A 23698-nucleotide genomic window follows, 5' to 3' on the forward strand; every position below is an offset into this window, starting at 1 on the left:
TGGCAACCATAAATTAAAGTTTTGTAAAGATTGCCAAAGGAGGGAGTCAGGCTGCGCCCTGACCAAGGGCCTGGTGGAACAGCTCTGTCTTGCAAGCCCTGCGGAAAGATGTCAAGTCCTGCAGGGCCCTTGTCTCTTGTGACAGAGCGTTCCACCAGGTTGGAGCCGCAGCCGAAAAAGCCCTGGCTCTAGTTGAGGCCAGCCTAACCTCTCTGTGGCCTGGGACCTTCAAGATGTTTTTATTTGAAGACCGTAAGTTCCTCTGTGGGGCATACCAGGCATACCATTCTGCACCTGCTGGAGTTTCTGGGTCAGTCTCAAGGGCAGCCCCACGGATCAGCAAGCAGAACAAGTAAAACACACGCTTGATTTCACATAAATATTTTAATAACGTCTCAAATACAGGAACATATTGCAATGGTTATCCTACATTACGCAGAGACTTCCAAGTACCATGTAAGAAAGGGCTATTGCATTCGAAGAATACGATGGTACACAAGCCTAACAAATTCCTGCACTGCCCTTTCAGTGAAGCCATCAGCACTACAGTACTGAAAGCCTTCCAGATGCAGGGCAGAAAGGAACTGGTAATAATATCCCATTTCCTTTCCAGAACCATTCATACTATATATAGCATGCCCTTCAGAAACAGCCTATGATCAAAGTGCACGTTTCTACCAAATATGCAGTAAGTTAATCACTCAGCCTCTATGTTTTCAAGTGCCTGAGAATTGCAAGGATTTCAGTTAATGGCACTTCATGGAGCATATTGTTGCCTTTGGAAACAAATTTCATTTTCCAGTCATTTTTTATTTTATTTTATTTTTTGCTTCGGTGATGAGAATGCGAAAGAGCCAACGCTGTCAGTGAGAAAAAGAAACCCAGTACTGCAAAGAATAGAGCAGCCTTTGCCAACCTGGTGCCCTCCAAATGTTTTGGGGATATACTGGCCTGTATAGATGGGCATTGTAGTCCAAAACTTATGGCTGGCAAAGGGTGGTGCATGACTTCTGAGTAGCAGCTGCTGCCTGATAAAGAACCACCTGATACTTCAGTGTTGGAGGCCTTATTGCCAACCTCTAATGCCTCAATATACTTCACTTTATAAGCTACAGCCTTATTGAATGCCATCAATGCCAGCCAGGGTTTCTGTCGTCTTATAGATCTGGGTTGCAATGGAAATTGAAGTCACAGTGAAAGCTATCTGTGAATTGTAGATTCAGCTAAGCCCTTGGAATCTTTTGAGAGTCCTTTCTTTCTTTCTTTCTTTCTTTCTTTCGGAGTGTCAAGTAGGACTGGTGGAGGGAATTGTGTTACTGGTTTTTGTGTGAATGCCCTCGGGAAATGATCATTGAATGAGAAAGTTTCCATGATCCGATGCGATTATACACACCCCAAAAGTGAAGAAGATACATAGGGAGTAGGGAGACTTAACACTGGCTGCAAAGTTCTAATTCATGGAGTTTGACACTATATACTCACGTCGCCAGTCATATGCATTATACACCTCTACACACATGTTTTGCAGGTCTAGAAAAGACCTGAGTGGCAAACTTGCATGCACAGGCCGGGGGTGGGGGGCACATTCAGTGACAACACATCAACAGTACCGCTCCGCATATGTCAGACCACTTACTCATCTGCATGACAGCAGAGCATCTCAAATCTATCATACGGATCCAGCTTTGCATGATCACAACCTGCCTCTTGCATGAAACGCAAGCAAAAAAATTCTATCAAGGGAGGAAAGAGAAACTGGGTTTAGAAGGTTAAAGGATTGGAATGAGGTTTCTCTGACGTTTTCCCCCCAGCTTCCCATTTTGTTCCCAATGGAAACCGAAGAAGGTGACGGAAGTGCGTTTCGGCTGCTGTAGCTCCCTTGGGAGCACAGAAGAGAACAGCCAGGAGACTCTCATCCCCCACAAACACTTCAATATGAAATCCTACTTATACTGCACTACACTTTCCTTTGCCCTGATAAGCAGCCCACACATAAATAAGTAGTTTGTGGTTAGCTTTGGAACCTGTGCTAAAGTGCATAGATGCCCACAAATGTCAATACTTGCACAGTAGCCCTTCTACGCTTCACTCCATCTCCCATCCTCCCTGACCATTAGTCATGCTGGCTGGGGCTGATGGAGTTGTGGTCAAAAACATCTAGAGGGGTACAAGGAGCTATGCTGCTGAACTGCACAGTGATCGTGGATAGCAGAAGGGCTTCTTACCTGCCCATGCTTCGGCTTTTCTCTTTGTACACTAATGACATCGTAGGGCACAACCAACCGCCAGCAGTAGGAGGGTCCAAACCAGGCTCTCCCATTTTCCATCAAGAAACACTGTCCCTTTGATTGTACTTTGATTGCACTTTACTTTGATGCTTCTTGACTGATTTGTTACAGCAGTTTCGTGTAATGGCTATTTGGTTTGTCTCCTCGAACATGGAGGTGGAAAGACAGGATAGGAATCTAATAAATACGTAAATATCAAGAGGGTTTCAGAAACAGGCATAGACATAATCAGACCACAAAGACTGACCTAACGCAGCACCTGGCTGCTACTGCAAATTCCTGAGTATGTAAGCCACCACTGGGGAGGAGAACAAAACTATCATATTCACAATTCTAAAAGAAAATTTCAGTGTCCCAAAATATCCCTGTTCAACCATAAGGAACCTGAGCTCCCAGTGAAGACAGTGTGGAGCTTCTTTGCTCAGAACACGACCCTTTACATCAGCATCACTATTGTTCCCTTGTGTTCTACATCAGCATTTGCCAGCCTGGTGCTTTGCAGATGTTTCACACTACAACTCCCATCAGCCCTCAGGCTGGCTGGGGCTGATGGGAGGTGTAGTCCAAGACATCCGATTGGAAAAGGCTGTTCCAGAGGAATGGTAATCCCCTCTCTTCCTTGGTCCTATGCTGAAAATAAGGGGGGCAAAACAAAATCTGCGTTCTACACCCCGAGCCCTTCGAGCATTCTATTTTTAGTCGAAAGCTGGGATATAAATTATCTTAATATATATATATAAATAAATAACAACGTTCTCCTCCCCATCCTACCAGGAGTGTAAAATAAAACTGTGTTAACTTACATGTACTGAGGTTTGCCTGTATTGTAGGATTTATTCGATTTAGTAACTATCACGAATATCTTCAGCATGGAACACAGAGCCATGAACAAGAACCTAATGTACAAAACTGTCCTGCACTTTTTGCTTTTCTTGTAACGTTCTTGAATATTTTCAAAAGAATGCAAAAAGAACCTTGAATGCAGATCCTGTGGCAGACACAGATCAGGCTTTTAACTGTTCTATATGGACATGAACCCATATCTGATTAAGTATATGCAAGAATACGCATGTGAGCACAATACTCTTCCAAAAGCAACTGGTCTTCAGCTAAGGCTTACTGTCTTTGGCTGAAGAAGGATGGGATAAATCATCTCAAAATCCATGAGTTACATATTGCTGCTCCTACTTCTAAGACTCTCCCTTTAGTTAAGTGCTCATGAGAGGTAGCCCTTCTGATATGGGAGAGTCCCCAGTTTCTAGAAGCCACACTCTACAGCATCATCTTGCGAATGGTCCTCAAGGTGAGCTAGCTAGAGTACCTGCGCTGGAGAAATCTAATAGAAGGTCGCAAGGAAAATTCTGGACCTTGTGCTTATGCTTAAGGCCAGCCTCTTATGCGCATGAAACATGAGATGGGACAACCAGGTGCACATCATAATATAGGCTTGAGTCCAGATGACAGAGACAACTGCCCAGGCTTCCAGTGCCAGAAAGATGCACCCACATATCTGAGAATGGGAGTCTATTGCATGAAGTGGATTGAGTTAACCCGCAAGATTCTGACGTTAGGATACTCTGACAACAACCCAAAGGAGGAAGGCCTTAGAAACTGATGCTCTCATTCCTAACTCTAGCCTGTCACAATGCATGTTCTTATCAATTTATCTCAAATAACCTTGCACTTTTCAGCACACACAGCTTGGTATTGGCATTACCAATCAAGCTCTGAGTGAAGTAGCTTCTTGATGGCAACAGATTCCCGACAGGCTTCACATTGGTTCCTGGCACCTTCTACCCCAGCTGGAATCAATGGTCACTGTCCGTGGCAAGTTGCTAGCTGGCTGGTGTCACCCTCCTGCCTCTCGGACTGAGGAAGCACTGCTCATGCATTGATGGCGTTTGCAACATCTGTGAACACAAGGCGACTAGGTCTCTGGAGCACTCCTTGATTTGTCTGTAACAAACAAAAAAAGAAATCGGAAAGAGACAGTGGTAGAAACAGATTTAAGAAGGAATTTGTGTGTACTTTACCCTCATTTGCTTCTCTGGGACCTGTAAAATGTTGCCCTCATAGGCAATCCTATGACAGAAGTAATAGCGAGCCAGATTCTTAAAGGTCCATGTATCGTAAAAGTAAACACACAACTAATCTCTTGCTCTCTGGTGGCCTGGGTGGCAGGAAGTGGTTGTCCACAAACAAATATTGTTAGGGGAAGAAAAACGCCAGGTGGGCAGGGAGGGAGAAATGAAGCAAAAATTGAATGCAGGTGTTGCAACTGCTACTGTCATGGCCCTGGACTTGGAATAGGGAGGAAATCACACTAGGAGAGGCCCCTGCAGTACCCGCCTCGCTGGAGTGTTGTCAGGAAGGGGACCCAAGGAGATGGCACTGCCAGGTGGGTAAGGAGGTAGCCTTACCCTGCTCTGACTTTTCAGAACCCCAACTTGGTGGCACCCAATCACTACCACCCTATAGCCAGGGGCAGCTCCAAGCCTACCAGAGCCATTTGCTATTTCTAAGCATGTTCCACTTTGGCTTAAAATCCCGCTAAACTGCCTCAAAAGCTGTTTGTTTGTTTTTTTAATTATAATATTGCAGAACTGATTTCATCACACTGAACCAGTAGCTCATAATCTCCTTAGTTATCAATGTGAATGTGAACAGGTTCTTTGCTGGCATGAGCTTGTCGCTCTGATCACGGCCAAGATAAATTTCTCAAAGCTACCAGGATTTCTCTACTGATCTATTACAGGATAGGTTCAGGTACAAGAGAAGGGTCTACTCTATTCCATTCCCGCCACCTGCACAGAAACATACCGGATCTTCCTGTTCCTGCTGGCTAAGCTTTTAGAGAAAATGTGAAGAAAAAACAAACATACATTGTGAGACCAGCTAACGCTTCTCCTTTCCTCTCCTTCTTTATGGAAGCCAGGGCTCAGTTCTGGAACTTGTTTCTATAAGGGTAAAGGTAAAGGTACCCCTGCCCGTACGGGCCAGTCTTGCCAGACTCTAGGGTTGTGCGCTCATCTCACTCTATAGGCCGGGAGGCAGCGCTGTCCGCAGACACTTCCGGGTCACATGGCCAGCGTGACAAGCTGCATCTGGCGAGCCAGCGCAGCACATGGAAACGCCGTTTACCTTCCCGCTGGTAAGCGGACCCTATTTATCTACTTGCATCCGGGGGTGCTTTCGAACTGCTAGGTTGGCAGGCGCTGGGACCGAACGACAGGAGTGCACCCCGCCACTCGGATTTGAACCGCCGACCTTTCGATCGGCAAGTCCTAGGCGCTGAGGCTTTTACCCACAGCGCCACCCTTTTATTTCTATGCAAAAGCTTAATTCGAAGCATGCAGAGCAATAGTAAAGATTTCTTCTGAGCATTTGTGAAGCGTTTCTCCCTCATCAGTTTTTAACACAACATTATTTTTTCAGAACTCTGAGAGTTGCAGCCAATATAAGTTCCACTCTATATCATATTGACTTCAATACATGCTTTACATTAAATGAAGGCAGAAGGTAGGTCAGGATCTAATGGATGATTGCTGGCTATTTGCAGTAGATTAGCAAGGTTTTAGTATTCTCAAGGGTGAAACAGCAGCAGCAACAACAAAGACTCTTTACTCCCACAAATTATGTTGCTGCAAAGTATTTTTTTTTTTTATGGGGGGCGAGGGGAACCAGGCATGTATTTTTGAGTGAAAGAACTCTGGTGCTGATCGCTAATTCCTGGGCTGAGCATCCAGCCGGCCTGAGTTACTATTTTACACCCAACTGTCATTAGGGAACCTCAGAGTGCTAGTAATAATAATAAAAAACCACCACACACACACACACACACACCCCAAAGGAGATCCTGCAGGCCTGGTCACCCCTGCTTTACATGCATGAGATACCAGGTTCAATCCCAGAAACTCTACTTAAAGAACTTATGTCTGAAGAATTGTATCTTAAGCCTTGGAGAGCCACTGCCAGTCAAGAGTAGGCAATACTGGGTTATATGGACCAATGGTCTGATGCAGTATAAAAGCAGTTTCACACATTTAGGACAAGGATTATAGGGCCATTACAACTGCCATCTAAACAGTTCAGCTGAACAAATGAATCTTCCAGGTGTCTCCTGCATTCAGGTTCCACTCAGTTCATTTTATTAGTATTAGAGGTTGCAATCCTTTGTGCACTTACTCAAAGCAGCTCCCATTGAAATCAGAAAGTTGTGTGTGTGTGTGTGTGTGTGTGCGCGCGCACACACACACACACACACATATTGTTGCAATAACTTCAGCTAATCCTTTATAATCACTTACAGAAACCTTTTAATTTTGGACTAAAATTGATCACAAATTCCAATCCCATATACGGTATGTACTTTGAAAAAGGGGGAAAGAGTCATGGCTTCAGAAGGAAAAGCAGCACAGAAAATCTTCTTCTAACCTGATGTGGGTCTAGCCTGGAGCCATGCAAGCAGAGATGATCACAATACCCCTTTAAGATACCAAACTATCAATGCCTTGGTTGGCGGGAGGGGGGGTGGAGATTACCTTATTCTGTGAAGCCTGCAAAGAAGCAGCATCTCTGCCATGCTCCAACAGCTCTTGTTCCAGCTCATCCTGTTCTTCAGCAGGATCAAAGTTGTACATGGGCATGAGCTGATGTCGCAACTTCTCTAGTCTACGGAGGGGAAACGGACAGTGAAAATTCCACCACTGTGACGTTATCGGACTGCGCAGGAACATCAACGTTCCAGTTTTTGCTCAGCAACCGTTTAGAAATTTTTTTAAAAAAAAATATTTTTTTATTAACCGACCAATCAAATCAAATCAAATCAAATCACATAAATTCTGAATTACAAAGCAGAATTTTAAATTTTTGTTGAGGGGACCCATATTTCAAGTTTCGAAGGGGGATTCCGATCATCTTCTTGCTACTGCGTTCATATCCAAATCAGTCCAGATAAAGTTCATAATTCTATCCAGTCTTATCTTGCTGTTTCCACATCTCATCTTGTTCGTACATTTTTTCTTTTTCCTTTATGATCTCTTCTGATAGTCTCCTTAAGCAGATAAACACCAATTATATCCTGTGTGGATTTTTCCGTTCGACCAATCCTCATATCGTGATGGTTTCCATATATCATCACTTTCATAAATAACATCACTCTTTCCATCATTAATCTCAGGATCTGTCGTTCTTAAGTCCCACTGAGGAGTCTCACCCACAGTATAAAAACAGCTCTTTTCCTCCTCCCAGACTCAAGTCCTCCGACAGAGCTTACCAATATGGCGACGGTATTTTTAACTGCGTCATTCCAGAGCTCTTAAAACTTTCCACGCTCTTCTTAAAACATGCTTTGGTTAGAAAATTTATCTCCACACAGACGTAAATCCACTGCTTAAGTCATTAAAACGGCATTTCTGACTTGGGGGGGGGGTTCTTGTTTAATCACATAGAGGAAAGAAAGAAAAGTTTTTTCCCCCTCCCCCATCCAGTCCCTTTGCCATACTGAGTGTTGGCTGTCTTCTCATGATTGATTCTTGTTCTTCCGACTCATCTTGTTTATCAGAGAACTCTTCAGTTAGCAGTCTTTACTCCCCCTCCTTCCTTGAAATATGTGCATTCACTTCTTCCTAATTGTTCCTTTTGAAGTTCTTGCAGCTAGAGGCGCGGATCAGAGACAGCGTCCAGGAGCGCTGAGATCCACAGGAGGGCATTCTGCCTAGTGCCCCCATCCCCTCAAATTCGGGGGTGGTATAGGGCACAGCAGGCAAGGGCAGCCCCCCCCCCAATCCTGGGGGGGTAGGAAGGCTATTTACTCCCATCACAGCCTCCTAATTACCCCCTGTGGGTCGGAGAGATGTTATTGTCAGCCATCTTCCGATGCGCCCCTAGTGGTCCCTCCGCAACCGTTTAGAATTTAAGTACTCTGAGCAGGGACCACATAACCAGAGTTGCATTTAGGCTGAAATCCTATATGTATGTACTTGGGAGAAAAATCTCATTGAACTCAATGGGACTTATTTCTGAGGAGGCATGTATAAGATTGCTTTAATGGTACAATCTTTGGCTTGGTTCAGTCTCTGCTGCCTAAATGCAGAGGTTATTACAGGAGATTTTCAAACACAGAAACAATCAGTCTCTAAACATTGCTTTACCAACAGCAAGGGGCACTTACCGTTTTCTCTTCCTGATATATAAAACCTAGAAAAGCAGAAAGTTGTTGTAAGTACTGGAGAAACCTTTTCACACCCATTCCTAGGAAAAACAAGTGCTGTATACTCTTTGGCATGCAAAATTACATTGAGTGCAATGGGGCTTACTCCTAGGAAAGTAGGTGTAGGATTGGGGCATTTGTGTACACTCATGCATACTAGGAAGAACTAGTTGGAAACCCAGTTTACTTTACCTTAGTAAGAGGTAACTCAGTAACTAAGAGAGCAATCCTAGACATGCATAATCAGAAGGAAACCTCACTCCCAAATAAGCCCATATTGGATTACAGCTTAATTTACAGAGCAACCCTTGGAAGTAAGTCACACTGTGTTCAACGGGGCTTACTCTCAGGAAAATATGAATGGGATTGCAACCTTAGGCTGCAAGTCTATACACATGCTTACCTTGGAGCAAGCCCCATTGAGCGCAACATAACTTACTTCTGGGTAGACATGCACTGGCTTGCACTTCATCTCTGAAGCCAACCCTATAGCTAGACTTAATAATTATTCGCTTTTCCTAGGAAATGGCAGTTCTGTGCTTTTGGAGAGAGGGGGTGTCTTGGGATCTCTAACAGAGGATTTTAAACAACCAAATGAGAAAATAATTCCCAGGGTCCTTCGGTGAAAAGCCGTGCCATTTAAACTGATACATGATCAAGGTAGACTGGCACCCAAGGACTGGCCCAGTCTTAAGCATTTTTGTACCCTGCTTGAAATATTATAGTGGAGCTCCTGAACTAAGCAATCTGCAGCCCTCCTGTAGGAACCACATGGTAGACACCGTCTTACCATAGCAACAGCCAACCCAATCACAGTGATGATGCCGAAGGACAGCAGCATGGTCCCCATGCCAGAACCATTGCCAGCCACATCTGGAATTTTGGTGCTGTTAAAGCTGCTGGTTTCAGGGGTCAGCGTAGCAGTTTCTGATCCAGCACCATCCACAGTCATGCCATGGTCTGGCTCGGAAGTGGGAGTGCCACTGTGGTACAAAGTGTTTGCAGTGGATGTGCTATAATTCATTTTGGGCCGGAGCTTTTGGTTGTCTTCTCCTTGATTGATGTCTTCAACAAAGATGTTCTTACTTTTCTGCTGCAAAGTGCATTTCCTTGCCTCTTCAGTTAAGAAGCCTGATGGGAAAGCTCTTTCCTTGCATTTTCTTCCGTTGCTCTTCTGAAGTCCTATTGGCTAATCTCTAGCAATAGAAGGGAAAGGATAAATCAGTCGTTACCTCCCAAGGTATCCTTACAGCAACCCTTTAAACTATACTGGTATTCTTAGGACCATATTATAGATGAAGAGCTGAGGAGGGAAAGCTGCCTAAGGCCAGCCCAGTTCATTCACGGCTGAGCTGAAATCTGAACCAAACTCTTAACCACCTTACAACACTAATACCGCAAGCCTAGACACATCTCCCCAGAAGCTAGTCTCAATGAATTCCTTTTTTAATTTGAACATTATGTTTTGTTAGGAAGGTTATACTTTAGTTACTCAGCTCAAGCCTTCTGAATGGTGGCATGTGCTATAAACATAGATGTGAGTCAATAAAGTAGAAATAAGTTTAGCTGAGTATCAAGTAACTCACCAGGTGGCCGGCTGACCTTCTGGAATCTCACATGGCCTAGTCAGCTGGCCTACAGAAGTATCATGTGAGTGGACTTGGGTGTGGTCAAGCAACATGGGCACAGTACTTGAGGTGCCTTCAAGGCAAGATTCAATAGCAATATCCCACGCCTCTTATTAATCCTTACTATTGCACTTTTGGCAATGAAATTTAGTTACCAACAGATCAGTTCTCCTGAATTGAATCAAGTCATTTAAACATATTCTCACTATAACAATATCCTGTGATGTTAAGTTCAAAAAACAAACTACATGCATGCATTGTGTGAAGCACTTCCTTTTGTTGCTAAGTTAGTTTTAATGAAAGAGCATGAATTCTTGAATTTTAAGAGAATGACTGTACAACCCTAGGCATCTTTACTCGTATGCAAGCCTCACTGAGTTCAATGGCATCTTCTCCCAACAGGAGGTAGTGGGCATAAGACTGCAGTTATATCCCTGGGCACTCCATACTATTTGTTACTACATTTTTTTAAAAAAAAATGCCATTGAAATGCCCTTTTCCCCTGTGCTAAAACACACCCTGCACATATATGCCAGCATTCAGGTGCTATGCATGTTTATTGAGCAGTCCCAATGTGTTCAGTTGGATTTACTCTCTCGTAAATGTGCAGCGCATTGCAGCAGCCTCAGTTTTATTTTAACCCTTGAGGGTTGCTGTTTTTAACCAGACACTATTTTTGCCTTAATATTGCTACAGCTGAGTTGTCATCAGAGCTGACATTTTCAAAGAAATTTCAACCGTGACCACAACATCCCATCCCTAAGCAGCCCTAACCACTTTGAACCTCAGCCATCATAGTTCATATGTGGTTAGGACTCTTTCCCCATCACTTCAGGTGTCCTTCTTTCCCCAGGAGAGGAGCATGCTCAAGAGAATGAAGGAAACCAGGAAAGAACATTGGGACACTTTTTAATATAGAAGTCTATTTTCTAAAGCAAACTCCACCCCGACTTTTCATTCACTTATTTAATTGCTCTGTAGTGAGAACTGTGTGGCTCAAACATGCAAATGGATTTTCATTTCCCAAGATTGATTATCATTGTTATACAAGACCAGCCTGGGTTTTTTGGGTGGAGGTGGGTGGGGAGCTATTTCCCAAAGGCCCTGTTGAACCTCAAGAAGAATTGCCCGCTTGGCTGGGGCCTTGCATGGAAGTGCGCTTAAGCACTGAGAGAGAGAGAAAGAGAGTCAAAGAGAAACTTTGTCCGGGCAGAGCTCTGCTTATTGCAAGGGATGAGTCGGTTCCCAGCCACTTCTGAACTAAATCCAGCTCCCCGTCCCACTTCCCCAATTCCCAACGTGACAGACCAGGACAGCGAAAGGAAGCCTTCGAGGGAAAGGTACAACACATGATGGATGTCAGGGAACCGAGAATGATTTTGGGGGTTTTTCCCTGGGGTGGCTGGCTGGCTGGCCTGGCGCTCCCCCCGACCGCCTCCACCCATCTCCGTGGCCTGCTTAAGAGGTCAGCGCCGACCTCCTCGCTCCCTGCCGGGCGCGCGTGGCCGTGCCGGGCCCCTTTAGCAGCAGCCTAAACAAAACCATGATGATGACACCAGCACTTACGGAGGCGATCGCCGGGCAAGGAGGACACGGGTCCCTTGCAAGTCCCGGAGACGCTGACCTGCCTGGGTTGGGAATGCAGCCCCCCGCCCAGCCCAGGATCGCGGAGGCCAAAGAGGGAGGGAGACGTTAGCCCCCCCCCCCCGCCCCTTCTTTTGACACTCTGGCGGAGCCCCGTCTGCAACTTGTGAGAGTGGCCCTGGCGAGGAGGGCAAAGAGATGAGGACCAGCCAGGGGCGCTTGTGCTGGACGTGGAAGACTCTTGCCCCCCTCTCCGCTTCCCATGCAATGGCCGCCTAGGCTGGGGACCTCAGCACATCGCTCTGGTTGCTGGGAGACTGGGTGGCTCCGGGGGCTTTGCTGCTATTCGGATTACCTGCACAGGAAAGCAGGAGCTGCTGCTGCTGCTGCTGCTGCCATGGTCTTACTTGCCATTGTTTTTCCCGAGATGCTGGGTGAAGCCCTTCCTCCCTCCCTCCTGTCACCGGCCCTCTTGATGCTCCGCTTTGATCTCCCCTTCTCCCTGGGATTGGCCAGTAGAGGACAGCGCTGTGGCTCGGGATTGGCCGGCCGGGATGTCACTCACAGCGGGGAGATGCCACCGCGAAGAGATGGGCTGCAATGCGAGCCCTGGAGATGAACGGCGAGAAGCCTGGATCCGGGCGCGTCTCGCGGTCGGCCGAAGGAAGCTCGCGTGCCCGGCAGGGCGATGGAGCAGGCGCTTGAGCCGGTGAAAACTCTACTAGGGTTTTTCTTCTCGGCAGCTGCCCCTTATTGCTGTGCCCTTGGCTGGGGCAAATCCATCGTCTAGTGTAAAGTGGTCCTCGACTAGTCAGACTGCCTACTCAGCAGGACTGTATTTTACCGGCTGCGCGCCTCCAAACCCATCCTCGAATTCCCTAACAAGAAAGCAATGAAGAAAACGTGTATGTGTGGGGGGGGGGGAGGGCGGGTTCTTTAATGTTTGCAACATACATTTGCTGTTGTTTTAACTACCTTTGAGAGGTGAGTGCTCTGCCCATGCTCAGAGGCTCCGTCTCATGATTCTTACAGTTGTCTCTTGCAAGACATCAAATGCTGGGAGTGGGAGGCTTCCTCCCCACCCAAAACGCAGCACTCATTGTTGTCTGAGCCCCCCTGCTGGATCTGCGCTTCCACTCAGCATGCATGTAATCCATTATCAAAACCACTTCAGTTATTTATTTATTGACCAACCTCTACATTTGAGACCCCAACGAGGGTGATGAGAAAGTGGCTTGAGGTTCAGTTAGCAAAATGATGCTACTAACCTGCATTTGTTTTTCTAGATATTTTTATGAAAACCAGTATGTGATTATTATTAGTAGTATTATGAAATAGTTAGGTAAAGGTAAAGGTACCCCTGCCCGTACGGGCCAGTCTTGACAGACTCTGGGGTTGTGCGCCCATCTCACTCAAGAGGCCAGGGGCCAGCGCTGTCCGGAGACACTTCCGGGTCACGTGGCCAGCGTGACAAAGCTGCATCTGGCGAGCCAGAGCCGCACACAGAAACGCCGTTTACCTTCCCGCTGGTAAGCGGTCCCTATTTATCTACTTGCACCCGGAGGTGCTTTCGAACTGCTAGGTTGGCAGGCGCTGGGACCGAGCAGCGGGAGCGCACCCCGCCGCAGGGATTCAAACCGCCGACCTTTCGATCGGCAAGTCCTAGGCGCTGAGGCAACAGTTCTCAAATCTACTTAGGACAGAATATCAAAGAAAAAGTGCCCTCTCAAGCCCACATTCCCAGCACGTACGCTGGTCATGTCCACAGAATGGAAGATGACAGAATCCCAAAGGATCCCCTACAGGGAGCTGGCTTCAGGCATCAGGCATCCGGCCTGCTGGCAGACCAACTCTGGATTACAAAGATGTATGCAAATGTGACATGAAGACTAGCAACATCAACCCTGCCATTTGGGAATCCCTGCAGTACCTGGAAACAGTCAGGCTGTGAATCCACAGCAGTGGCCAAAGGGGAATGACCACTGGGAGGAGCACAGAGAGAAGAAACACCATGATGGATCTGTAGCAGCACAATCTGACACCTTCATCTGCCCCAGCTACAATATATATAACTATCTCCTGTATTGGTCTCTACAGCCACAACAGGCCTTACAACAGTTTGACTTCACTCACAAAGGCACACTCTATCAGGGTTGGAGTCAGACACAGGTCAGCAATAAAGGAAGCAGATCTCCATTATCTCTTTATTCAAGGAAACAAACACACAACTCGACCTAGTGATCTCAGCAAACTATGCCCCTATGAAGCAGTTGCCAGGACTGAAGGTCCCTGTCTTCCACGCCTCTCTAAGGCTCTTCCCCAGCAGTCTCAAATTGTGTGTGCATACCTCTGGCCTCTGTCCTTCCCTCCTCATTATTCTGCTTTTTCTGGGAGATGGGGGAGGAGGGGAGGGGAGCTTGTTGAAGCAGGACAGGAAGATTCCTGGGATTCTTCAGCAGCCTCCTGACTCCCCTCCTCTGCTTCAGCTGCCAAATCTGAACTACTCTCTAGCACAGGCTCTCCCTGCTCACTAAACCCTGTTGCCCCTTTGGCATTCGGCACTTCTTCCCAATCTTCTCCCTTTGTCCTCTCCTCAGTGTCCCACCACTGATCTCCTGGCTCTGAGCCTTCCGCCTCCTGGGCTCCCCTTGGGGGTTCCCTGGCGGATGCCTCCCCCTACTCCTCTTCCTCCAGCCAGTCCCTGACACACTCCTCCATTGTCTCCAGAAAGAGACAGATGCTGAGACAACGGCAGAACAGCACCTGTGGGCTATCTTATACGCAGTTGTTTGGAAAGAAGCCCCATGAACACAATCAGGCTTTCTCTCTCCCCCCCCCCGCCCCCGTGCTAAATTTAAGCCTTAAATCCTAAGAAACACTGAACACTGCAGGACTTCCTTCCAAGTGAACTTGCAAGGAAGATTCTATTTCTCTCTTTAGTGCACAGTTTTCTGCCGCAGCCATTCCTGTGGAACTGCTGCAATGGGCTAAGGCTTCCATGCGGGGTCCCCCTTGCCTCGTTCGCTCTGCCTTTTACGGAAGATTGACGCTTTGAGGCTTTCCCTTTCACGCGGAACTGTACGCCGCCGTCCCTGTTAGCGAGTAAGGCCGTGTTGCTTGCGGCCCCAACCGGAAGTGCGTCGCTTGCCAGTCTCGTAATTTGCTTAAGAGTCTCGCCTCCTGCTCTTGGGAAAGAAGCGCGGTAGTTGCATTGGTGCTTTGTCAATTTGCAGGTAAATAAAGGAACAAAATATCTCATTGCCGCCACATTTTGGTATAATGTTTTTTGTACGCGTCCATAAAAGCCTTCCGTAAGGCTTCTCACTTAGAAGGAAGGACCTGCGAATTGGTCTCCCTCCTTCTCCCCGTTTTTAAATAGGAAACCGTTCTTAAGCCAAGCTTCGTTCCCGCGCTTTATTCAGAATTTCTCTCTGACTTCATCTATCTGCTGTTCAGCTGCATTGATCGGGCGGCGGAAACTGCTCTGTGAAGGTTTAGCTCAAAATGGTTTAGCCTTCCACCCAACGAATAATGTATTTTAAACTGCAGTCGTTTGCAGCGTAAGGTTTGCACACTAACCTAGAAGTAAATCCCGTTAAACTCATGTGCAAGCATGCCATGGAGTGCCCTCCTGGGCTTAGAATACTAGTTCCTATTTCTCCTGTTGATTGTATGTGACACTCTCACTTCTCACAGAGGATAGTATCTTCACAGCAGAAGGTGATGGGATGATGGAGGCAGGTATTGTTGCCAGAGGCATTTGTGCTCATTCCACTATCATCTATGTGTACAAGTTCCTGTCGTTGCTACCTGTTTGATCAGAAATGACACCAGAACAAAATAAGTGTGTGTGTGTTACAGGAAACAACTACTTTCAACTATTTCAGACTATTTTGTCAACTCTCATTGTCTGTGGCTACTTCCTGATTATTTGGAGAAAGGGGGTAACATTCTGATCTGCTTGGATCATGACAGGAAGACATTTTTAAAAATGCAAAATAGCACAGATACCTTTTATATTCTTTATTATAGAGGAGCCTTGGTTCTTTTTATCCACACCTCCCATTCTATATTCCTATGCTTTGTTGCCTGCATCAGCTGTCCATTATATCTTTTTCCCTATGTGGGCAATTTGTGAACTGGTCAAGCATGAATTAAAAAAGGTGGTTTTTTATATTTTATAGTCTAATCAGTCTAAAGCTGGCCAAATATCAGTCCTACCACTGCAGATGGTTGGAACCCACACCTCACTTAGATTCATTTTATTGGGCCTAATCTCCTATGTAAACATATTTAGGATGAATGTCCCAGGCCACAGACGGAAGGCACTCTTAAAAGGAAATCCACATGTAGTCAAGACAATATTTGACAATATCACCATTGCATCATGTATATAGCTGGGATTAGCAGAAGAAAGATCCAGACCTACTGGTAGCTCTCTGAATTATTTGAGAAGCTACAGAGGACGTAGTTGTATATTGTGATTTCCATTCCGTTCTTCTACTCACAACAAATTCCTGGGCTCAGAGTTCTTTCATTCTAAGTCTTTTGTGCTAAGCTCCGGTTGGTATATCTCAGAGTTCAAGTAAAAAACAAACCAGATCCCACAAGCTTATAGTCTGTGTACCCTTGGTGTATAGTATATGTGTGACAAACAATGTGTGTAGGAATTATGTAACACCTGAACAAGAGCCCTTGTAGTTTGCATTCAGTTCCCCCCAGTGGTCAATAAGATGCCCTTTGGAAACCCACAAACAGGACATGAGCATACTAGCACCCTCCTGATTGTGAACTAGCCTGTAGCTTGAGTGTTGGTGAAAAGCAAATCTGGGCAGTTTCAGTACTGCTTAATTTTATTCAAATGTGGTTAGAATCACAATTATGGAAAGTGAAATGCATTATGCCTTCTTCATTTTCATGTGTCATATGAGTTCATCATTTATGCTGTGTTTATAATGACCTCCTTAAAAATTACTTCAACCTAAATGGTAAGTGAGCTTATCCTGAATTTGAGATGATTTCCTTTGGTTGTCTCTTTTTCTCTAGGTTACTACTGGATGAATGAATCACCTGTGTGCTCTGCAAGGACAAGAGGACACATGGAATCTCCTGTTGACATTCTGCTGTATAAGCACTGATGAGACTGGAGTGTCCTGTGTTGATATATTTTCTTAAACCAGACTGCTGGTGTTAGAGACTTGTGGTGTACTTTGGTGGCCTATAAAAAGTTGAGCCTGTTCTCATTCTTCGAAACCATAACCTTCTGGAGCCATGAAAGTTCTTACTAGCTCTTTGTACAGGAAGATTTTTAGTTTGTTCCCTCATCTTGGGAAAAGTCCTGCCAAAGGCTTCAATCTAAATCCGTGTCACAGACTGCTAAGAAAGTATTTCTGTTATAAGGCAGGTGTGGTTACAGCTGCTGACTTGGTCAACTACTGGCAAGACATGTTTGAAGTGAATGAGATCCCCGAAGCACAGGCATCTTCCGAATATATTGTTTCTCATGTCCTGGGAGCAAAAACAGTTAAGTGATGTGGGTAAAATAGTGGTTGTCTGTGCAGAGCACTGAAATGAATGTTGGAAGATCTGCCTCATGTCTGATTCACTAGCCAGCAATTCTGCACTCTAATGAAGTAAATAGTGCTTCTTGTAGACAGAGAGGCTAAGCCTTGACCTCCTTTTAAATAACTTTGCTCTGATCAAGGTTCACCAAGCACATCGGCTGTTTGCAGTAGCATCCAAGTACAGTTTATCCTGTTTACATCATTGATGCTTTTTCTGGATTGCTATTTATATCTGTTTGCCATAGATTGTAATGGCTAAATAATTGCTTAAACAGTTCCACAACTGGAAATAAATTGTACCACTGTGGATGTTTGGAGCATGCTATTTGGTCAAAATGTCTGACATTTAAGTTTGCCCCAATTTTCATAAGCCCATAATTTTTGGTTTGAAGTACTGCAGGGGACTTAGATTTTTTACTGCTTTGCCATCAGAAAGGGAGAGACTGCTCAGAAGACATTTTACAAGACTGGTAAATGAGCCCACAAAGTTACTAGCCAGCAAAAAAGAGAGAGAAAGGAATGAATGAATTAATCTATTAAGCAACCAATAAACAATAGCTAACCTTTCTAGCTTAATAAGAGATTAGTAGCCTGCATTTCCTTGGTGGAAATCCTCTGTGGTCAGCATGGAAATGCAGTCTAGTAGCCTCTTAGCAGTCTAGTGTATAAACTTGCCTTCCAGTAAGTGAACTGAAAAAGTAGGGATGGAGCATTTACCGTATTTTTTGCACCATAACACTCATTTTTTTCCTCCTAGAAAGTAAGGGGAAATGTCTGTGTGTTATGGAGCGAATGCCGGCGGGTGGCGGGGGGGGGGGATCTGCTGCAGTCGTGAGCAGAGGATCCATGGTTCCCCTTCCTTCCCTCCTCCATGGTTACAAAGCATGGATCCACATGGATCCTCAGGATTTTTGCATTGGGCTACTCCAAACTCACTGTCAGATCACATGTCTGTGGCCACAGCATGAACCACAAAAATCATATATCCACTATTTCGTTTAGAATATTTTTTTTCTTGTTTTCCTCCTCTAAAAACTACGTGCGTGTTATGGTCTGGTGCGTGTTATAGAGCGAAAAATACGGTAGTTCATTCTGTGCCAGCCTGCTTGGTTTCTGTGCTAGTCTTGGTGGAAGGGTCTTTCCTTTCTGCATGGCAAGGCAGAATGGTGGAGGGAAATCACAACACTCTACCCCTCAGCCACCATCCTTGTTCACTTCTTTGCTGGCTACTTAGGATAGGAAGCCTAAAAACCATCCTCTACAGCCCAATTGCTCCTCTGCATAGCTATAGTTGTTAAATGTGAGGCTGTTTTAAAAGGGACAAAATTATGTAGAATGAGCCTATCAACAGCTTTTGGTCATAATAGCTATTAGGAACCTTTGTTCATGAGGCAGTATGCCAGTGAATGGTTGTGGGACTATTTCCTTCATTCCCAGCTTGTTGGTTTTCCAGATTAATCAAATTTAGTGGGTTCTATGGCCTTCCATAGGTTGATGGATTTCAGCTCTCTTTAGGCCCAGCCAGCATGGTCAATGGTCAGGGGAGATGGGAGTTGTAGTCTAGCAACGTGGGTGGTGCTGTGGTCTAAACCACAGAGCCTAGGGCTTGCCAATCAGAAGGTCAGCAATTTGAATCCCCGCGACGGGGTGAGCTCCTGTTGCTTGGTCCCTGCTCCTGCCAACCTACCAGTTCAAAAGCACATCAAAGTGCAAGTAGATAAATAGGTACCGCTCTGGCGGGAAGGTAAACGGCGTTTCCTTGCGCTGCTCAGGTTCACCAGAAGCAGCTTAGTCATGCTGGCCACATGACCCGGAAGCTGTATGCTGGCTCCCTCGGCTAGTAAAGTGAGATGAGCGCTGCAACCCCAGAGTCATTCGCTACTGGATCTAATGGTCAGGGGTCCATTTACCTTAAACGTCCGGAAAGCCACAAGTTCTCCACCCCAAATCTAATTGTTCATTGGGAAACAGAATGCTGTATTAGGTAGACCTTTGGTCTCACCCAGCAGAGCTCTTATCACAGTACAATGGAGAGGGTAGGTGGGCTGACCATCAAGAAAAGCATTTAACCCTCCTGGCTGCTGTGTTCAGTTTTGTGGGCTACCAGAATTTAGTCTAAATGCCTGTAAATAACTTTTCAGTTTCAGAGCTTGAATTCCAGCAGCATCTCTACTCCCCTCTCCACAAAGCAACAAGAACAGATCCAGCAGCTATGTGCAAAACGGCTACAAAGGTGGGTACTTAACGCTGATTTGTTTCACTTTCTCAAGGATTTTGCAGAAAAAAACTGTTCTATTAGGATGCTTGTGGAATGTCAGGCAGCTAAAGTAGTTTTAAAATGAAGACAGGGGTCAAGTCCTGTCTTCAAGGTTGGAAGGATACATTTAAATTCATTCTTTTTAATGGGAATTGACCTCAATTTAGCTTAGAAATATGCACCCTTACATATTACTTAGTAATAAAAAAAAAAATGCAAGACAAACCAGTAGGTACTAGTGCTAGAAGTAGCTGCTGAGCTCTCGCTACCACTCTGCAGTATAGTAGCAAACATTTAGCCGTCCATTTAGCACTTTAATAAATCATGAGCAAATCCCTTTTTAAATCCATAGGGCCTTTGCAATAACTGAGCCAGCAGAGAGGTGCAAGTAACAAGCTGGGCTGCTAGGCTTACACAATGCCATTCAAAAATTAAGTGGCCTTAAATAATTTAAATAAATGAGGCATTTCCAGCAAAGAGACGTCCAGGGTAGATGGAGAATATTTAAGGCTTGGATCGCTGAAATGTGTTCATCTATAGTAGCTGAATCAGTTCTATAGATTTCTTAGCACCCATAACGACAATTTTGCATGCATTTTAAAGCCACAATCTCTTAAATTATTTGTGAGTTTAGAACAATTAGGGTTAAGAAAATACAGTATTGGAACTCATTGTCTTGGATAGTGAATCCAATTGCCCACTGTCTCTTTGGTTCTGATTTTATAGCAATCAGCATACTAATTAATCCTCCTGTTGAAACAAATTAGCTGTTATTACTGTGTTAATATGTTTATGCTTTAAAACTTAGGAGAAATACAAGTAGCCCCACTGTTAGAATCTGTTAGTAGCCCCACAATATAGAATCGGACAGAAAAATGGACTTCTTTGAATATGGGGTCTGTTTTATTGTACTCTAAAGGTAAAGGACCCCTGGACATTTAAGTCCAGTCAAAGGCGACTATGGGGTTGTGGCACTCATCTTGCTTTTCAGGCCAAGGGAGCCGGTGTTTGTCTGCAGACAGCTTTCCAGGTCCTGTGGCCAGCATGACTAAACCGCTTCTGGCACAACAGGATACTGTGATGGAAACGAGCGCATGCTTTTGAACTGCTAGGTTAGCAGGAGCTGGGAATGAGCAATGGGCGCTCACCCCATCGTGGGGATTCAAACCGCCAACCTTCTGATCAGCAAGCCCAAGAGGCTCAGTGGTTTAGACCACAGCGCCACATGCATCCCTTATTGTACTCTAACCCCACTAAGACAATAATAGTATCTAGCTCTTGAAGGTACTGAGTAAAAGTTTTGAAGATGAAGGGCAATAGCAGGGCTGGCCCAAAACATTTTGACACCCAAAGGGGCTCACAATAAATATTTACTTATTATCAAGATACATAACATTTGGAAAAATGTATTGTGGGACATAATAAATTGAAATAAGACAAAATCAGCAATGCAATAAGCACAAGATTAATTCATTACTACAATGAAATAATCTAGACTTCATATATAACAAGTGGAGAGCTGAACCAAAATTAAGTGACCAAAAATATATACAAATAAAGTTAATGCACATTTCTAGTGTTGCTGCAGAGAGCAGCCTGACCAACAGGTCAGAGAGGGCACTGCCTTCTCACAAAGCTAAATGGTTCACAGCTGACTCCTGCAGAGGAGACTTGCAGCTGCAAAATGGATGTGCAGGAGAAGACAGTGAGGTTATATCTTTTTCTCCAGCCTCCCAGTAGTCTGACTCCTAGTGCTATTCTTGCTGCATTTCAGGTGCTCATTTGTGCCCCAATCATTAGTGCATGTAAAGTTAAGAGTCCCACAAAAGTAGTACGTGCAGCCCAATTCTATTTATGCTTAATTAGTGAGTTTAATGGAACTTAGTTCCTAGTTAGTGTTGTCAAGATTGCATTTACTGCTGTACATATTACATTTAATATGTAAGTGGACTGTATATGTGGAGGCTTACAAAAGAAAGAACAACCCTGTCAGCAAAGTTGGGAAAGAAGACAAGGGAAAGTCCATTGTTAAGTTAACACAAGCTTCAGTTCAGTAAGCAGTTAAAAAAGTAGATGTTGAGATACAAAGATGCTGTGAGCCTTTGGAACCAAAAGCAGTTCAAGGTTATGTTGCTGTAGGTGGAAATGCATACAAGTCATCTGTTCCTGTCTCTGGCTTTGTTCTCTTGTTGCCCAGAAATCATGAAGGAGACTCAGGTATTCAAAGTATGAATAAACTATGCAAACCCCAACAATAATTGTTGCAGCTGTAGTTGTAGGCCAAGCTAAGCAACCAACTCACCAAGCTTCAGTTCCTGGTTGTTCTTGGACCATCTAATGTTACAAGAGAATGAGAGAGAGAGAAATGGGTAGCATGGATATTTCTTGCAGTGGTTCAGCTTCAGAAGCTGAAAGACAATACAGCCTTCTAAGCTTTTCTTTTTCTTTTTCCCCTATAAGAAAAGATTACAGAATAAAAAAAATGCACATGATTGAGTTTAGGTACACATCAGATCTGTTAAGCAATGCGGATACCTTTAAGACAAGTGGGCATTCACAATGCCTTTTGCCCATGAAGAATGATTTAACTGCCAGAGAGTGTGTTGCCTAGCTAATAAAGATGCCAGTAGATTTCTTAGTAGATTTCTTGGATCTGTACGTACCTGAAAGCTAAAATATATAACCTTATTGGATTCTAAATTAAACATCCTGGATCCTTATCTTGACGCTAGTAAGTGTGTATATTGAGAGATAAAGGGGGTGGGGAGTGAGAATAGTACCTTGGTTAGTTTATGATTCCTCAGGGTAGAATGTGTGGCTTGCTTTTTGTGAGGAGATGGCAAGAATACCTGACCAAGAAGCTTATGGTAACATGACAGCTGCCTGGCCTTCCTATAGTACAGGAATAAGGAGACTGCCCTTCTAGATGTTGCACGCCAGCTTCCAGGAGTGGCCGACAAGGAGGGGCAGCAACACACACCTGGTCACTAGCATGGCTGCAGCTTAGCAGGAGGGATATGGTGGGGTGTTGTGACAGAGCCAGGAGGGCATGGTGGGAGACAGATTTCCCATCTCTACCGTAGCCTTGTGAGCCTGATTGTCATATTTTAGCTTTATACTAAGCACCGTCAGGAATGACAGACTTTAGAGACAGGAATCTAGAATGAGTTCCTTCTTGCTGGATGGAATCTACCATGTGAAATGCCGATAGTGACTTTTTCTGATGCTTGGAACTGGGGATTCAGCACCCACAAAAGGAAGTGTAGCAAAGAGGAATGCTTCGTTGGATCAATTTGCTCAAAGTGGTTATTAAGGGACTTTCTATCCAGAATTATGAATGTTTGCATTGCTCAGTGAATGGTCGGAGGAGAGAACTGAACCTGAACTGGAGGAAAGGGCAATCAAAGCGCTCAAAGGCATGGAACCAACTCCCCTGTAAGGAAAGACTGCAGAGTTTGGGGGTTTGTGTGGGGACATGATCAGCGGGGAACATATCAAGAGGGGACATGATAGAAGTGCCAGATTATGCACAGTGTGAAAAATAGGCCATCTCTCATAATACTAGAACCCGAGATAATCCAGTGAAGCCGAATGTTGGGAGATTCAGTAAAGACAAAGGGAAACGCTTCTTCATGCAGCACGATACTATGAAATTAGCTTCCACTGTAAAGTGCGAGATTGGTTACATTATGCTCAGATTAAAGAGGCTTTTAAATTGGATAAAAAGTTAGGATTCCAGGTGGAAAAATCGAAACTGGAAACAGAATTGTTAGAACCTAAGACTAAACTACTTTCAAGAATGTATAATTTGCTGCTGAGGTGGAATACACAGGATGAAATGGTTAAATCAGCTATGATAAAGTGGGCACAGGATATTGGGTACAACATCATGTTTGCTGACTGGGAAAAGTTATGGACCACCAGTATGAAGTTCACGGCATGTAATGCCTTGAAAGAAAACATTATGAAAATGATATATAGGTGGTACATGACCCCAGTCAAGCTAGCAAAAATATATCACCTGTCAGATAATAAGTGTTGGAAATGTAAGGAAACTGAAGGAACGTTCTTTCACCTCTGGTGGACTTGCCCCAGGGTCAAGGCCTTCTGGGAAATGATATATAATGAGCTGAAAAAGGTATTTAAGTATACCTTCCCTAAGAAAC

The 23698-nt window shown here is 44.8% G+C and overlaps 2 protein-coding genes across 5 annotated transcripts in view; one reads left to right on the forward strand and one right to left on the reverse strand.

Moving 5' to 3' along the window:
• Positions 1-369: 369 nt before the first annotated feature.
• LOC307210529 (uncharacterized protein C3orf18) lies at positions 370-12200 on the reverse strand. Of its 3 annotated transcripts, none has more exons than XM_079966455.1 (5): positions 12067-12200; positions 9290-9695; positions 8461-8486; positions 6830-6959; positions 370-4244 (listed from the first exon to the last, which is right to left on the reverse strand). In XM_079966455.1, exons 2-5 carry the CDS (start codon positions 9521-9523, stop codon positions 4173-4175), a joined length of 462 nt encoding a protein of 153 aa, XP_079822581.1. In that variant the 5' UTR covers positions 9524-9695; positions 12067-12200; the 3' UTR covers positions 370-4172. The 3 variants fall into 3 exon arrangements, with proteins under 3 accessions (XP_079822581.1, XP_079822579.1, XP_079822580.1); XM_079966453.1 differs by having other exon boundaries at positions 9290-9681; positions 12119-12174; XM_079966454.1 differs by lacking the exon at positions 12067-12200 and adding an exon at positions 11569-11664 and having other exon boundaries at positions 9290-9681.
• A 2609-nt stretch (positions 12201-14809) lies between these two features.
• Positions 14810-23698, forward strand: part of HEMK1 (HemK methyltransferase 1, mitochondrial release factors N(5)-glutamine) — a 53649-nt gene continuing 44760 nt past the window's right edge. For both annotated transcript variants that reach the window (XR_013835570.1, XM_079964455.1), the window contains exons 1-3: positions 14810-14944; positions 16758-17234; positions 19417-19508. Coding sequence is in view for 1 of the 2 variants with exons in the window: in XM_079964455.1 (XP_079820581.1) it covers positions 16983-17234; positions 19417-19508 (344 nt within the window). In the remaining variant the exon portion in view is untranslated. The remainder of the gene's footprint in view (positions 14945-16757; positions 17235-19416; positions 19509-23698) is intronic.

This window comes from Podarcis cretensis (genome assembly GCF_951804945.1).
Source record: "Podarcis cretensis genome assembly, chromosome: 2".
NCBI classification, from domain to species: domain Eukaryota; kingdom Metazoa; phylum Chordata; class Lepidosauria; order Squamata; family Lacertidae; genus Podarcis; species Podarcis cretensis.

What these genes read in the sequence shown, in the direction of transcription:
- LOC307210529 (XM_079966453.1), bottom strand. An exon ending in TTGGGTTGGCTGTTGCTATG is followed by an intron (nt 8,487 to 9,289) that starts GTAAGACGGTGT and finishes CTGCTTTTCTAG; the next exon opens with GTTTTATATATCAGGAAGAG. An exon ending in TGCAGGCTTCACAGAATAAG is followed by an intron (nt 4,245 to 6,829) that starts GTAATCTCCACC and finishes TGTTTGTTACAG; the next exon opens with ACAAATCAAGGAGTGCTCCA.